The sequence below is a fragment of a genome, unplaced genomic scaffold (genome assembly GCF_019419815.1).
Source record: "Pyrus x bretschneideri cultivar Hongxiangsu unplaced genomic scaffold, Pyrus_bretschneideri_v1 Contig9, whole genome shotgun sequence".
NCBI classification, from domain to species: Eukaryota; Viridiplantae; Streptophyta; class Magnoliopsida; order Rosales; family Rosaceae; genus Pyrus; species Pyrus x bretschneideri.
In genome coordinates, this window is record NW_025999831.1 from 3,387,502 (window position 1) to 3,404,938 (window position 17,437).

General features: G+C 34.6%; 1 protein-coding gene and 1 long non-coding RNA gene across 3 annotated transcripts; both read left to right on the forward strand.

The window, feature by feature from the left end:
* The first annotated feature begins 6,939 nt into the window (after positions 1-6,939).
* Positions 6,940-10,729, forward strand: LOC103928539. Of its 2 annotated transcripts, none has more exons than XM_009337594.3 (3): positions 6,940-7,284; positions 8,039-8,386; positions 10,016-10,729. In XM_009337594.3, exons 1-3 carry the CDS (start codon positions 7,051-7,053, stop codon positions 10,538-10,540), a joined length of 1,107 nt encoding a protein of 368 aa, XP_009335869.2. In that variant the 5' UTR covers positions 6,940-7,050; the 3' UTR covers positions 10,541-10,729. The 2 variants fall into 2 exon arrangements, with proteins under 2 accessions (XP_009335869.2, XP_009335870.2); XM_009337595.3 differs by having other exon boundaries at positions 8,042-8,386.
* Positions 10,730-14,633: 3,904 nt separating this feature from the next.
* Positions 14,634-15,678, forward strand: LOC108865647. Its single transcript, XR_007255361.1, has 3 exons — positions 14,634-14,830; positions 15,327-15,398; positions 15,601-15,678. It is a non-coding gene; the product is annotated as an uncharacterized LOC108865647 (long non-coding RNA).
* Positions 15,679-17,437: the final 1,759 nt, after the last annotated feature.

Here is a 17,437-nt window from a genome sequence, read left to right on the forward strand (position 1 = left end):
TTTAGTGATTTTTCAAAATTTATCGGAATTTAAATATTTTTAGGTTAAAATGTTCATATGATTAATTTAAGATAGTCTACATAATTTCTTTTTTAAAACAAAAGTTAATTTAAAAAAAAGGGGCTTTTGGATCTAGGTCCAAAAACTTAGATAGTTTTTGGGACCGAGTCCAGTTATCCAATTACATATTTTGATATCAATTTTACCCTTTCAGATAAAAATATTTAAATTCTTTAATTTTTTTTTATCATTTATTCAGTTTTTAAATTTTGAATATTTAAATACTCAAACTAAAATATTATCTAGTAACTACCTACTATTTATGAAGAAAACAAGACCGATATAATCTAGTAACTACCTACCTATTGTATAGGAAGAAAATGTTTTATACCTACACAGCAGATATAATCTACCTGCAAAACAAAAATAAACTACCTATTGTATTGGAAGAAAAATGTTGGCAACCTACATGGCGGAATATAAAAATATAAATATGATATAATATACCTCCATTAAAGGAACGAATTTGGAGGGAAGAACACAAAAATATCACCCATGAAAAGAAGAGACAAAAAAGAGGAGGATTGATAGAGGGAATTGTTTGGAAGAAGAAAAAAAGGAGGGATGAAACAGACTGGGGGTTGAGGTGATTATACGGCTATAACTAATCCTACAATTAAGGGATTAGTTAAACCACAAATTATCTCATAATTAAGAAATTTTGTGTATTTACTACAATTCGTAAGCCTAAGGGGTAAATATGGTACAAACCATAAATAAACATACATGGAATCTCAATTATTGGACCTATTTCAATGAAGTGGATTAATTCTACTAATGACTCACAAAATTGGATCTATATCAAGTTATCCCTAAAAAAAATTAGCCTTAATTTATTCTTTAATAATCTTGGTCTAAAATTTTAGGTCAAAAGAGTTGGAATAGAAAAACCGTTTCTGGACTAAAACCTAAATTTTCAGGGCTAAATATTTTTAGGTTTTAGGTCACCATTGAAGATGTTCTAAAAATGATGTGAAGTGTGTCTAATCCTCGTGCAAGACAGTATAGCTAGTCAGCAACAATAGAGTGCTCGTGGAGCAGCTGGAACCTCTGAACAATGCCACCTAACATCAACAAATTAGATAGGAACGCCGCCACCTAACCTCCTACCAACACCTCATGTCAAACCAATGTGGTGAGTCAACAACGTACTTAAACTTCAGTACATACCTAAACGCCCTTTTCGTCAAAAGCCACAAGCACTTGATGAATCCTTTACCTTTTTCCAAAAGTCAAAATCCGGATTTTAGTGTTTCGATCATTTCTTTCAAATTTCAAAACTGAGGAGAAAAAAATGTACATTTTATCTTTGCATTTAACAGATATTTAACGAAATAATTAATTAAATTTATTAACAGATTAAACTATAAGTGATTTGTATCTTAATTGGTTAAAAACATTGTTCAAACATCCGATGTCCAATGCTCAAAAACCTTTCCGGAGTGTAAATTCTTGTTTCGTTAGCTAAAAAATAAAATAATAATTGAAATTGGCGTATTTCTTTTTTGGTAATTAAAATTGAAATTGTGTGTTAATTGGTTGAAAGAGAAGGTTGTAATCAAGGTTTAAATGACTAACCAAAATTCGTAATCTCTAACGTATCAAAACACAAATCTATACCAAAATAAGGGTTGTATATGTAACAATTATGTACCAAATCATTGGTATGTTATGTTTAATACATATGTGCATTCATATATCATGAAATTACATTATGGTTAGTAGGATGTTAGTTGTACTTTTAAGTTTTTATAAATTAAAATTATTAAAATTATAAACAAAAACTAGGCTCTGTACATATGTTATTGATATATGTTGATATAAGCCTATATTTAATGTTGGCAAAAATCGACATATTCCTACTAGGTGCTCAACGAAATGATTCAATAAATATTTTTTTTGTAAAAATTTTGACTATTTTATTTAAAAATTCTAACTCCGCACTGTAGGCTTATAAAGTTAAGGTGTATTTGTTGCATAGGACTATTTCATGATTGGATTAGTTTCAATGGCTAAGCTGAATTGACTTGACATGAACTAAGTAATACAAGAATAATAAAGTGTTTGGTGCAGTGTTAGACTAAATCGTAAACTAATTTTGAAATCCAAGTATTTTTTTATATTTTTAATTCACTCTCGCTCTCTTCTCTCTACCTTTCCTTCTTTTTCTTTTCCCTTTTGTTTCCTCTTCTTTTCATTTCCAAATGCTGGGATTCCCTTCTTCTGTTTTTCTCCTTCTTTTTGAATTCGACAATAAGTAATGCTAAAGAAACTAAATTTATAAATTAAATTTGCAAACTAAATGATGTGTCACCAATAATAAATAAGCATTTTGATCAATACTTAGGTAAATTTTCTTGTCACTTTGTTTACAATATTTAGTCTACAAATTTAGTCTCTCTAACATTTCCTTTCAACAATTGCTTCTCCTTTTTCATCCATTCCCTTTTTGTTTCCTCTTCTTTTCCTTTCCAGACACTTAAGGTTCTTTGCTTTTCTTTTCTTTTTCGAATTCGGCAATCAGCCACAACCAGATGAACCCCAAGAGCAGCACCACTTGCCCATCGGTTAGGCGCAGAAGATTTGTGGAACGAAAAGGACATTTCCAAATCTGTGTCACAAACAAAGCAGAAGCTTTTTCGCACAAGAGGTTGAAGAGAGCGAAGAGGAAGACGAAGTCCATACGGGATTAGCAAACGACGCATGTGCAAGCGACGCAGCTCAGACGGAATTAGCGATCCCATATCTTTCGGGAGGTCTCGCTAAGGCGACCTAGCAAAGCCCTTAGTCAGAGCGAGTTCGACTTAATCTCATTTAAGTTAGTCTATGTTCGCACCAAACACGAATTAATCGTCCTAGCTAAGGTAATTCAGTCCAATGAGACTTGACGAGGGCAAACAAACACGGTCTTCTTCGGGGTTATAGTTTTGACTGTTTTTCTCCGGATCTCCGAACATTTGTGGACCAGTAAAGTCTGTCGATGAGACTTTTACATTTTTTTTCCACACACTCCCTCCTAAATTCCAAACAGGAATGTGTTTGACCAATTCTTTTTCAAGAATAACCACGTTGATAAGTAATCTGATCACAAGACAACATTCTTAGCATATACCGTCATCATCATGTACGTGAATCCGCATGGGAGTATTCTGAGTCTTTAATCATGAAGGCGTGACATGCATAACTTATTGCAATGCAACACCCACTATTCTTTGAATTGTTTTAAAGCATGCATGAATTAAAACTAGTTGGTAAGGGCAGGATGCCCACTCTCTTACTTTAAAGTTTGCATTTTTTTTTTCGTATATTAAATTTTAATTATTGTAAAAAAGAAAATTAGGCAGAGTTAACGTCAGCGATGACGTTGAAGTGCAACGTAAGAGAATGGAAATGACATCAATCCACTTTAGAAAATAAGACAAATACGAGTGTTTTCGCTGTTGGTATTCTTTCTGATCTCTACGCATTTCACTACTCTACCGGAAATTCAATGAATTATTTGCTACTCGTGCCCGCCAATATAAAAGACGACAATGCTACTTTCTTGTTTTGATTCACATGGTAGCCCATCTTGTAAGCCCACATGAATTACAAGTGTGGGTTGGGGCGACCATAACTGCCCAGCAACATATGATATGGCTTTCAATTTGCGTCGTGTGTTGCTTGAGCGACCTATCTCATCTCCCCATCATTTTGAAGTCAAGTCTTTGGCAAAGGCATTAAACATAGACTCGATGGAGAGTTTTGACAGTTCAAGTGAGACAATTTGAGTTAAACGGGTTTAAGTGAAACTCAAATTGAGTTTCAGTATACGTAAGTGTAATTGAAACAATTTGTATAGAAATCTAACGGTATATTGGCACGTACGCTTATTTTCAGACGCCATATACATTGCTAAAGAGAGAAGAAAAATGAATATATCACTAAACTAGGAACTAACTGATACAAAACCCTCGTCCCGAGGCCTTTAATTTTCAATTGCACATAAACACGTGGTGGTGCACCTATTCATAGCTCTGCCAAAAGTTGCTGACACGATTATCAGAAGCACCCAAAGAGGAGTAAAAGGGTGGGGATGGGAGTTTCCCAATTTGCACCAAACCATCAGAAACGCCATAATTGCAGATGGAACCGGATACCCTCTGAATCCATATATATTGAGTATGCTAAGTAAGCAATTTAGACGGTTGAAACTTGATCTAATAGCTATAATTATTATAATTTTTAAACGATCTTCATATTTACAGCCGTTGAATCAAATTTTAAATGCTTGGATCGTTTGCTCAGCAGGCTCAGTATTATTGGATCCGAAGGGAATCCGGTTCCAATGCAGATAGCCCATGATCTCGACACGTTACCTTGCAATTTCCTTGCCTCCTTTGAAAGCTCCTCCTTCTCCGTACACTACAAATATTTCCAAATTACAACCAGGAGAAATGTATTTTGGTAGAAAAAACAATGCCTCACGCGCAAGGGCATGCGAATGTTCCTTCGTAGTTCATATGTTACATTCTGTTAATTATGCCTCCACCAGTGTACGAGTGGTTGCGGCCGAAGAAGCAATGTCACTCGATCATTATCAAATTGACTACAGTTTTATCTTGTCATTTTTAGTATTCCAAACATTCGCATATGCAGTGGTGAATCTACGATTCAACATATATATATATATATATATATATATTTTTTTTGAGGATGTTCCTAGTGCTAAAGTACAAGTTTTCTAGATAGAAATAAAAAGCGAAGTACGCAAAAAAATTTCAGTTTAATAACTGAGGCATTTCGTTGAACACTTAGTATGCTTATTGTCGTCAGCTAGATTATGTTGCGCACATGTCAGCATATATGATAGATGATGCAATAATCTGATAAGTGTTATTGAGAGAATTTGTTAAAATATGTCTAGCATGCATTACATCAACACTTGATAGTCATAAAAGTGACACATACCAAACATTCAAAAGGTTCTCGAAAGACCTTCACATGTATGTTTCTTGGACTTTAAGTGGTCCGGAGACTGTCAATGTACATCCGCCACCGAGCATATACGTATGCTATGTGCTTGCTCATAGGTGAACTCATGACGCATTTGTACGAAAGATAATCACGGGGACAACCATTACAGTTAGAAAGGTCGTATATCGTATTGTGCTATGGACTCTTAAGTTGTTTGGGTTGGATTGAACTACCTTGTCGTAAAATAGTTCGGTCTTTTCCATGAGGGGTTGAAAACCTAACGCATGTATCTATGTTGTTTTTGGAACTTGTTGAAATATCTCATATCGACCGTATTTCTGTGAAAAGAAGAGTTTAAATATCCTAACCTTACTCCAACTAATATTGAGGCCTTTTATGATAAAACCTCACACCTGACGAACTGTGCAGGTAGTAATAACCCAGTTAAGGACAATATCAGTGTTGTTGGAAGTGGTCCGTCTCTCTGATGATTCTACAGAACTTACATAAACGAAATATAAATTTTAGAAAAATCGAAATGCAGTCACCTGACTTAATCAATACACATTATTAGTATATTTTTTTTCATTACTATTCTTGCATACATACAGATATCAATGAAAGCAGTTTATTGCATGTGAAGTGAAGTTTATAATGTCAACCAAATAATTAATTTATGTATTTGGAAGAGGGTGGGCTATTGAACTAGTACTGTCTAGTGCAAGTGACTAGTCCTTCAATTCAAGCATAATTTTGCAACCGAATGCCAAGAAGCTGTTAATCTCAATAAGTTGCCAGCATCATTGAAAGCACGTTTAAACTAAGCTAAAAGATATGCTTTTGTGAAAAATGATTCGAGAGGGTAGCACCATGGTGGATTAGGTCGTGGCTGGTGGCCCTCTTTATATAAAATTAACAATTACTTCCAGGCTCGTTCTTCTTAGCTTTTTCCTGCAAACGCACATTTTTTTTTCACTAATTTTTAAATTATGAGTATACTATAGTTTTATTCCCCAGATAACACTTGTTTTGAAATAGAACCTTCAAGTTAATATTTCGTCAAATTCAGTATGACTCATTTTTTGGGACAATATCATCGTCTAATTCACCATTTGTTTTTATGCACAACGTCTGGTCGAGCTATGTTACCATGTGTGTTAGCTTCAAACTTGAGGGCAATTGCGCATCTTGGATAGATATGCTACTTGGGTCTTGGGCGTTAGGGTCTTGGGTTTGTGTTTTAGTGTTGTGGTCTCGAGTTTGCGTCTTGGGTTTGGTGTCTTCGTGTCTCTAGCACCCACAACTTTTGAAGTTGAATCTCTTGCGTCAGGGTCTGGACTCTCGGTTATCAAATTTTTCACGCCGAGTTCAAGGTTTCGTGATAACATGTTGAGTGTCAAACTCATGAGTCCTTGGGTTGAGTCTCAAGCCAGGCCTTTGGCCTTTGGAAGTGAGAAATAATTTTATACTAAAGTTCTCATTTACGAGAGGAGGAACCTAAAATCTCTCACTTGCAATCAAGTAAAAATACAACTAACCAATATCCCTGTTTACTTTGCATATTTCGTATATTTGACACTAAGGGGAGGAGGGAGTTTGGCTAAGCCATACAATGAGCAACCTAATTTGGTATCGAATTCGTCATCTACGAGATTTGGACATAAGATCTCTCACTTAAGTGAAAAAAAATACCATCAGATCGTAATATTGAGTGACCTGTTTACTTTCTATATTAAACATATGGTTAGATCAAATTTGGTGTATATCCTAGCCACCATACGGGGCCTAATACAATGCCATTACTAATATTGTATGAAGTAATTGAAGTAAACTGAGTAGCACGCACCAAAAACTGCGAGTGGAAAGGGTAAATACAGAACTGCCCTCTCTTTTTTAAGCACTTGTTTCTATTAACTTCTCTCCCCCATTTCATTATGCTCTGCTTCTACCAAACATAAGCTTCCTTTTGCTTCTCTCCAAAAAACAGAGGAAGCACACAGCCATTGAAGAAGCTCAGAGATTCATAATATACAGATGAACCGGCTCGCACCGTTGTCGGAAGAGCCGAACATCAGCGGAGAAGAGGACGCCGCGAACCGGTCGAGCAAAGGCATTCTGCGGAGCACTCAGCCGTGGCGGAACTGGATCAAGACCCACCTTTCTCCCCTCGTGCTCTTCCACAAGAGGTCCGACTTCAATGTGCTTCTCAGTGTTCTTGGTTGCCCTCTCTTCCCTGTCTCTGCCCTCCCCAAACTACCCCTCAATGAGGTACCTATTTTCTCGCCACTTTCCATAACTTTTCCATCCTTATTTAGCAATGATGGTTTGATCATTGATTCATTATGTGTTTGGATACTTTGGTACCTTCATATGCAGGTCAATCCATTTATTTATTTATTACATTTTCTTATACAAACGATATTGGAGAAGGAAAAATCGAATACAGAACCTTGGATGCAGAAATAACAATTCTTAATTAACTAAGCTAAAAGTCTTGTTTATTTATTAACATAAAATTGTATTTGGCTTAAAAGTCGAGTTTAGACCACCTTTACCAATTACATTGCTGACCATTGGTCGCACATACATGGTTGTGAAAGTGGTTAGCAAGGTGACTAGTAACTGAGATACGTTGTTCACCGAACGATGTGAGAGGATGAGATCAAATAAATGACCTCGGCTACGAATATAACTGCTCGTAAATTCATAATTACTTAAGCAGCAAACCCGTGGTATTTTTCTTTTAGCGTAAATTTGTTTTTGGTTTAAAAGCTTTATTGGATTTACTTTTGTTGAGGGAAAGTGAGTTTCCATGTATGTGAGAATATAATAATGACTGGCCTTAGGCTAAATTAAAATTTTTATTAAAGAAAAAGTAATTAGAATGTAATTTAGTATGATTTAAATAGGATTTTATTTGTTTTCAGAAAAAAGGTACTGAAATATTTACTCTAATTTCATGCAGGGAAAAGTCTTATTGTCCCTCTAATTTAATGTTTTTTTTTCTTATGATTTTCTTAAGAAGGTTTCCTCAACTGCACAATACATAATACAACACTTCACAGCTGCCACCGGTTGCCGCAAGCTAGAAGGCAAAGTGAAGAACATTTTCGCAACTGGGAAAGTGACAATGGCAATGGTTGATGATCCCGGCCCCGGTGGTCGCTCAGCTGCCGGAACCACCGCAGTTTCGGAAAAAGGGTGCTTTGTGATGTGGCAGATGGTTCCTAACAAGTGGCTGATTGAGCTAGTTCTAGGTGGTCACAAGGTGGCAGCTGGTAGCGATGGCATAGTCGCTTGGCGTCACACGCCGTGGCTAGGTGTCCACGCTGCCAAGGGCCGCATTCGTCCACTCCGGCGAGCTCTTCAGGCAAGTCCTACTTAACTAAATATGTTTTAAATTAGTATAATTTAACTAAATCTTAGTTTTCACTGGGAAAACGTGCCAGACGGGACCAGGGACAAATAAATATAGGTGTTGCTTGTTAGGTAATATAGCATGTTTTTTCTCGTACATTTCCCCAAATAACATTAAAAATTAGTTGTTTTAATTTTTTTTTTTTTTTTTTTTGGGGGGTGGGTGGGTGATGTGCGGGTTTTTAGTTTGTGACTGCAGAAATATTAGGTAGGGTAGAGATTTTTCAGTGTCTAGGGTCATAAAATACGAGATAGTACACTATATATCGTTATACAAATGGTAAAATAATTGTGTTAAAAACTTAACAATTTAGAAAGTAAAACTTTCATTCACTTATATAATGATGCATAATGTGTCACCTGTGTTCTATGCACAATAAAAATTTTCGTTAATTGAGAGAGGCGTCACCAAAATTTAAGAACTAATAAGTCATCCTGCACTCCAGGTGCACTCTTCCCCAGTTGAAAAAATACGTACATACGGATGAAGTGCAAAACGACTCTTTTGGAGTGTATATAGGAACTCCAAAAGAAAAAAGCACGTAAAAACGTTCCTTTGTCAAAATTGCTATAGTTAAGCAAGAGTTGGCTTGTACATAGTAGAATAATGTACTCTCGGAAGATTAAGAATCTAGACCATATCGACATCGACTTTCATCATAGCGTGTAGTTCAGTTTCACAGTTTGACAATATAAATATTATGCGTATTTTATGTTACAAGGGTACTCAAAATATATAGAAAAGCACATGAAAAGAACAACAAAACAGCACACACCAGCAAGCACTCATCTTCTACTTAGAAAATTCCTTAAACATCCATGATGGGTAGTTTTGACAAGTTCCCTTTACGTTTGCATCTTCTACATATCTAACAGATTTGAAGAGAGAATTATAAGCAAAGATCTATAACGACCCCCCCCCCCCCCCCCAAAAAAAAAAAAAAAAAAAAAAAAGGATGTGTTAGACCCACGCTACCCATAAGCTGAAATGTGCTTTTCAGCTTGTACTATAAGCGCTTTATATCTGATTAGGTATTATCTACTTATTTTTCTAATTATTTTTTAAATCTTTTTGGTAGAGTTGCATATGCAAACTAAGACATGATCTTACCAGCCAAATTACCGGATCTTGTTGCAAATAATTTTCTTTCATTTGTTGATTTTTTTAGTATCTTTTGAATTTTTCTTGTTGCATGCATGTTAGGAATTTTTCTTTCCCTTGCATTCATTCAAATTCATGACAAACATCAAAACCATTGGATGCGTTGACAGTCAACAAATCCAATGGTCGTTTTTCGTTGATATAAGTAACCAGCTACGTATATCATCTCTTCTTACAATTGTGTGCGAGCTATCCTGCATTCATTTCGATTCATGACGAACACCAATACCATTGGATGTAACCTCGGCACAAAGTTAAACATATCCAATGATCTATATGCTCGATTGAAGATTATTATAATATATCCAGTTATGTATAATCTCCTGTAAAAATAAGTACGTGAATTCTACTGTTACATGTCAGATTTCACATACTATGATGTTATATCAATGGTGACGTTTTTTTATTTTTGGTTTGTAGGGATTAGATCCAATGGCAATATCAGCTGTATTTTCCCCAGCGCAGTACGTGGGGGAAAAGCAAATCTCCGGTGTTGATTGCTTCGTCTTGAAATTGTCAGCTGATCAAACGGATCTAGCTGAACGAAGTGATAGCACAGCAGAGATGATCAAACATGTAATATTTGGCTACTTCAGCCAAAGAAATGGGCTGCTAGTGTACCTAGAGGACTCTTATTTAACCAGGATCCAGTCACCTGGTGCCTACCCTACCTACTGGGAGACCACAATGTCGACGAAAATCGAGGACTATCGGACGGTGGAGGGTGTGATGATCGCACACGCCGGTCAGACAAATGTGATCATCACACGGTTTGGGGACAATCTAAAGACAGGGTCAGCGATCACGCGGCTGGAAGAAACATGGACGATTGATGATGTTGCATTCAACGTCCCTGGATTGTCCATGGATTGCTTCATTCCTCCAAAAGAAGTACAGAAAGATTACCCTAAGAAGAATTTTGATTGGAGATCACCATTGCATTAACGATGATGATGATGATGATGATCTTGATCACGATTAGTTGATAAGGGATTTGATTATATTTTGATCCATGACTTGTGTGAACAGTTGAATATTTTTTTACTCTTCCCGCTCTTAAGTGTCGAAGTGTAAATATCGTACATGCTTATGTACATCTTTATATACATATTTTTTACTCTTTCCCGTTTAATAACTATTTTGTTTTTATTTTTTTTCCTAGAGAAAGAAAGAAGTAGATAATTGGAAGCCTTTATGAAAATAGCTTGAGCTAAGTTTATTTTAACCAAAAATCATGTTATAACTTTATTTAATGAAAAAGAATTAAATATTAATGAAAAACCCTTAAATTTTAATAAAAAAAAGATACAAGAACTTAAATTTTAATGAAAATGACACAATTTTAATATTAAATAAGAAAAAGAAAAAAACCTGGCACGCTGGACTCGCGTGTCCATCACATGCATTGTTTATGAAACAGAACACTATTTATGAAACTAAACACTATTTATGAAATTGAGCGATATTACACTATTTATTGGTCCAGTTTCATAACACTAGTACAAAAACATGTTTGCGAGATGCATCAAATTTCGTCGCGCAAAGTATGTTTGCGTGACGTTTTGTGCGTCCCGCAAGATTTGGCGCCAAACCAAGAATGTTTTACCATTTTTTTCCAAACTTTGCGCGACTCAGGTGCACCTATGTCGTGCAAAACAGTTTTGGGGAGTCAATCTATTGGTTTTTGCTCAGCAATCTAAAATATGCCAAATTTTTTTATCTTGATCAAAATCATTTGACCCATAGAGAAATATGGAAGGTACCAGGGCAACAAATCAATGATGTTGAACTATTAGCCTAATTGTTACAGAGTTATTTTCTGTTTCTGTTTTCAATTGGAACTTTAAATGTTGTGCTGCACAAACACAAACCTTGCAAATTGCAATGTATATTTTCTTCCTTCATTTAAAAGTTTGAAGTCTATACTTTCTCTTTATAAATATATTGGAGAAACCAAAAGCAGAACTGGAAAAGAAGATAGTCACAAAACAAAGATAAATTGGTGATTCCCGTTTCAATCAATAACCACAAGTTCAATTTCAAAACATACAATGCAAATTAAAAAAAATTCAAAGTTTGGAAGAATTGAAATGAAAATCAGAGGGGTTAGGTTTGGATTTTGGATGTCATTTGGTTATTTAAAATATAACTTTGCACGACGTACCAGCCAATGCATCACACAAAGGCTATTTGTTCAATGTACAGATGCGTTGCGCAAAGTGTTTTTAATACTTTCATCAAGTATAACATAAGATTTTGTAGTATCCACTTGTGTAAATATTTTAAATTGATGATCGAATCAGTTCTTTGTATTCATATAGGGTCAAGGAGTGTAGCTGTAAAAAATCATCAAAATCAGAGTTAAAATAACCGTTAAATCGTGATTTTTTGTTTATAACCGTTGAAAAGTTTTGTCATGTTGCTTGATCTCTGAACGTTTGTTTTTTTGCGATTTTTGGCATATGCAATCTCGAAGTATATACAAACAAATTTGATGGTTGGATCGTTGAAATTAGTTTTGAACAATGCATATCCCATAAAAACAATAGATTCCCTAACACGTAGAGTTTATTAATACTTTCATCAAGTATAACATAAGATTTTGTGGTATCCACTTGTGTAAATATTTTAAATTGACGATCGAAGTAGTTCGTTGTATTCATATAGGGTCAAGGAGTGTAGCTGTAAAAAATCATCAAAATCTGAGTTAAAATAACTGTTAAATCGTGATTTTTTGTTTATAACTGTTAAAAAGTTTTGTCCAGTTACTTGATATATGAATGTTTATTTTTTGCGATTTTTGGCGTATGCAATCTCGAAGTATATACAAAGAAGTTTGACGGTTGGATCGTTGAAATTAATTTCGTACACTGCGTATCCCATCAAAATGATAGATTCCCTAACACTTAGAGTTTATTTATACTTTCATCAAGTATAACATAAGATTTTGTGGTATCCACTTTTGTAAATATTTTAAATTGACGATCAAATCAGTTTGTTGTATTCATATAGGGTCAATGAGTGTAGCTGTAAAAAATCATCAAAATCGGAGTTAAAATAATGTTAAATCGTGATTATCGTTTATAAACATCGAAAAGTTTTGTCCAGTTACTTGATCTCTGAATGTTTCTTTTTTTGGGATTTTTGGCGTATGCGATCTCGAAATATATACAATACAAATAAGTTTGACGGTTGGATCGTTGAAACTAATTTCGTACAATGCGTTTCCCATCAAGTTCAATGGTATATATATTTATTAGGTAGATTTTAATTTATTTATTTTGTACTCATAAGCAAAAGGGAAAAAAAATAAAAAAACTTTGCGCGACGCAAGTTTTGGGGTTCTTGAATTGCCTTTTTCTTTTGTGGTATCCACTTGTGTAAATGTTTTAAATTGACGATCGAATTAGTTCATTGTATTCATATAGGGTTAAATAGTGCAGCTGTAAAAAAATCATTAAAATTGGAGTTAAAATAACCGTTCAATCATGATTTTTCGTTTATAGCCGTCGAAAAGGTTTGTCGCATTACTTGATATCTGAATGTTTTTTTTTTTTTTTTGCGATTTTTGGCGTATGTGATCTTGAAGCATGGTTGGATCGTTGAAACTAGTTTCGTACAATGCGTATCCCATCAAAATAATAGATTCACTAATACTTAGAGTTTATTTATACTTTCATTAAGTATATATCCACTAGTGTAAATATTTTAAATTGATGATCGAATTAGTTCATTGTATTCATATAGGATCAAAGAGTGTAGCTATAAAAAAATCATCAAAATCAGAGTTAAAACTACCGTTAAATGATGATTTTTCGTTTTTAATTGTTGAAAAGGTTTGTCCCGTTGCATAATCTCTGAATGTTTGTTTTTTGTGATTTTTGGCATATGCGATCTCAAAGCATATACAAACAAGTTTGATGGTTGGATCTTTGCAACTAGTTTTGTACAATGCGTATCCCATCAAAACAATAGATTCACTAACACTTGGAGTTTATTTATACTTTCATTAAGTATAACATAAGATTTTGTGGTATCCACTAGTGTAAATATTTTAAATTGACGATCGACTTAGTTTATTGTATTCATATAGGATCAAGGATTGTAGTTGTAAAAAATCATCAAAATCGGAGTTAAAATAACTGTTAAATCGTGATTTTTCATTTATAGCCGTCGAAAAGTTTTATCCAGTTACTTGATATTAGAATGTTTGTTTTTTTGCAATTTTTGGCGTATGCAATATCAAAGCATATACAAACAAGTTTGCTGGTTGGATCGTTGAAACTAGTTTCGTATAATGCATTTCTCATCAAAATGATAGATTCACTAACACGTAGAGTTTATTTATACTTTCATTAAGTATAACATAAGATTTTGTGGTATCCACTTGTGTAAATATTTTAAATTGACGATTGAATTAGTTCATTATATTCATATAGGATCTAGAAGTGTAGTTGTAAAAAATATCAAAATTGGAGTTAAAACTACCGTTAAATCATGCATTTTCGTTTATAACTGTCGAAAAGTTTTGTCCCGTTACTTGATCTCTGCATGTTTGTTTTTTACGATTTTTGGCGTATGCGATCTCAAAGCATATACAAACAAGTTTGACGGTTGGATCTTTGAAACTAGTTTCGTACAATGCGTTTCCCATCAAGTTCAATGGTATATATATTTGCTAAGTAGATTTTAATTTATTTATTTTGTACTTATAACACTTAAGAAATTGAATGATATATATGTAAAAAAAATTATTGTGGGGTTTATGTAAAAAAAAAATTTGAATTTGAAAGGAGTGAAGTCACATTTTCGGTAATTTTTATAATAATTTTTTTTTTTGAAAAAAAAATACCTTGCACGATGCCCTAATGTGGTCATCACGCAAAACCACTTTGTGCGACGTATACCTACGTCGCGCCAGTTGTGATAATTTTGGCGGTGCAATAGTGAAAAATAGGCATTTTTTTTCAATTTTCCAATTTGGACTCCAACTCTTTCTTTCCCGTAGACCTCTCTCTTCCCTCTCGTTCATCTTTCCCTCTCTTTTTCCCGTAGACCTCTCTCTCATTTCGCAAGCTTGAACCCCAAATCTTGAACCCAAACCTGTCTTTCCTCTTCACAATCTCGAATCCAACCACCACCACTACTTTGTCCGTTGTCTCTCCCCCTCTCGTTCTAAATGACGGGCAGCCATGCGAATCTCGAAGTTGATGCGAATCAAGTCCCAAAATCATGGTAAGGGTTTCTGATTTTCGATGGGTTTTTGTTATTTAGGGTTTAGGGTCAAATTGCATGTTGATTTCTGAGTACTTTATCAAAATCTCCAGATAAAATTGGATGTTGGTTCTTGTTTAGGGTCAAATTGCTTTTTTCGTGGTGTGATTCGAGTTGATTATGTGAAGTTTTTGCAATTTTGTTGATCTGTATGTGTGTTTTGTGTATGAACATGGAGGTGGTCTTGCTGGACTAGGGAGGAATGAAGGTTTAGGTGATTGAGGAAAGTGAGATTTTATGCTTAATTGCTTGAATTTTGATGAGAAAACCAGTAATCGGATGTGGATTTTGATAAAAGTGAATCTTGTTTGCAGGTTATTTGCTTAAATTGTATATTTTTTTTGTTTGACTAAATTGGATATTTGGATGCGAATTGAGCATTGGATAGTGATATGATATTGTCTTAAGTCGATCTTCGTGTGTACATAGAATTGAGCATTAGATTTTTACGGCGCAGAGGATTATCAGCAATAAACGTGAAAGGGAAAATTGAAGGCGACATTGGGGGCCTCTCTGAATTAAGATCCTTGTGAGTATGATTGTTCCTCATTTCATACCAGCATTATGTTTGCAACATATTATGAACTGAACAACACACAACAAATTTGATGTCTAATTGTAAACATATGCATAAAACATATTTATTTTGCAGTGTCAGTTGTTTTGTTTAGCTAAATCTTGATTAGGGATGGAATTCTTTTTGTAACAAATCTGAAATGTTAACATTGCAGGGATCTTTCATTCAACAAAGGTCTCATCGGTTCTCTCTCTCTCCACGATTAGGGGATCTGAGCAAGCTAAACATCCTTTAAAAACAATTTACCAAGCAATTTTTCACATCTGCACCTTTTGAACTTCATATATGCAACATGAGTTTTTACATCAGATAAGTATATGAGACTGTTTTCATCGTTTAGGATCCTAGCTGGTTGCACCTTCAGTACTCAGGCATCTTTGCCCACTTGACATACTTAGGGCTACCTTCACTTTTGCTCTTCATTTGCTTATGGTATTTGTGTTTTATCGATATGAACCATCTTTTGTTTCGTACTATTTAGGACCATCTCTAGACGCTTTCTTGTACTTGTTTATTTTTTGCTAAGAATCTATTATTATCAGTCCCTCACCAGAAGTTACTATACTGTGGCCTATGGAAGAACAAAGACTTCTTTGAATATTATGCTCTGCTCGCTTATTTGCAAGTGGGGGGTTGAGTTTTTGGAGGCTGGTGTTGGTTCAACTCATTCCAAGTACACATGACTAGTGTGATGTCATTTATAAATTTTAACCTATCAAAACATATCTGGCTTTTTTGGTATATATTGTATTTTTAAATTGCAGGAAGCAACATCACCATCTCTCTCCTCTGTCTCTCAAACACACATATACACATGCACACACACAAAAACGTACATACAGACTAACAAATAGAAAGTTAGGCTAGGGGGTTGATAGATTAGGATAGGTCTCTTGGTTTAGGTTTGACTCTTTTTAATCAATCGTGCTGCCTTGGATTCATTACACTTTTCAATCTTTAGTTAATGTTTGTTCAGTTTTCTTGTTTTTTTCACACATGGTTTATTTGTTCAGTTTTCTTGCTTTTTTCACACATGGTTTATTTGTTCAGTTTTCTTTGCTTTTTTCTTCTAGTTTCAAATGCAAGAAAGGATCAGTTTTCTTTGCAGTGTTGGTTTTTGCTTGTTTTCTGCAAGTCATATGCTGATCCTTCTCTTTCAGCATCTTTCCATCCATCATATGCACGAACAAGAGCAATATGATCACTGTAATCTTTTGCAGAGAATCTAGATTTTGTTGTCCCTACTAACTGTATGAAACAAGATGAGAGAGAGAAAGATAGAGCACACATTATGGGGTCATTTGGGTACAATGCGAAAGGGAGAGTAACAGACCAGCACACTAGCATATTCAAATGGGAGTTCATTGATTGCGATAAACTAATAATATTTGCGATAAATAGCTCCGTAAACTAGACCTTATTTGCCCTTTTTTTTTTACGGTGTTACAGAGTGGATTGGCCAAAATAAGAATTACATTTTCATTTGTTTTCAACATGGACTGAATTAGAATATTACATTCCTTTACCAGTTAATTCAACCATCTTTTTTTTAAGCATCTATGTGTGCATTTATTTACAAATTTTGGTTAAAATTTAACATGCATCACACTACTTTGTATGGAAGTATTTATACGACTACAATTTTAGGTCATTGTATCTGGTTTGAACACCGCATACACATGCACACACACAAAATGTACATACAGACTAACAAATAGAAAGTTGGGTTGGGGGTTTGACAGATTAGGATAGGTCTCTTGGCTTAGGTTTGACGCTTTTTAATCAATTGTGCTACCTTGGATTCATTACACTTTTTAATCTTCGGTTAATGTTTGTTCAATTTTCTTTGCTTTTTTTTTTCTTCTAGTTTCAAATGTAAGAAAGGATTAGTTTTTAATGTTATATTTTTATTGTTCAAAAAGTGTATAGATGTCGCAGTTGATCACTCGTCGTCGGAATGTAACCAATGCGCCTCTCACATTATCAGCATC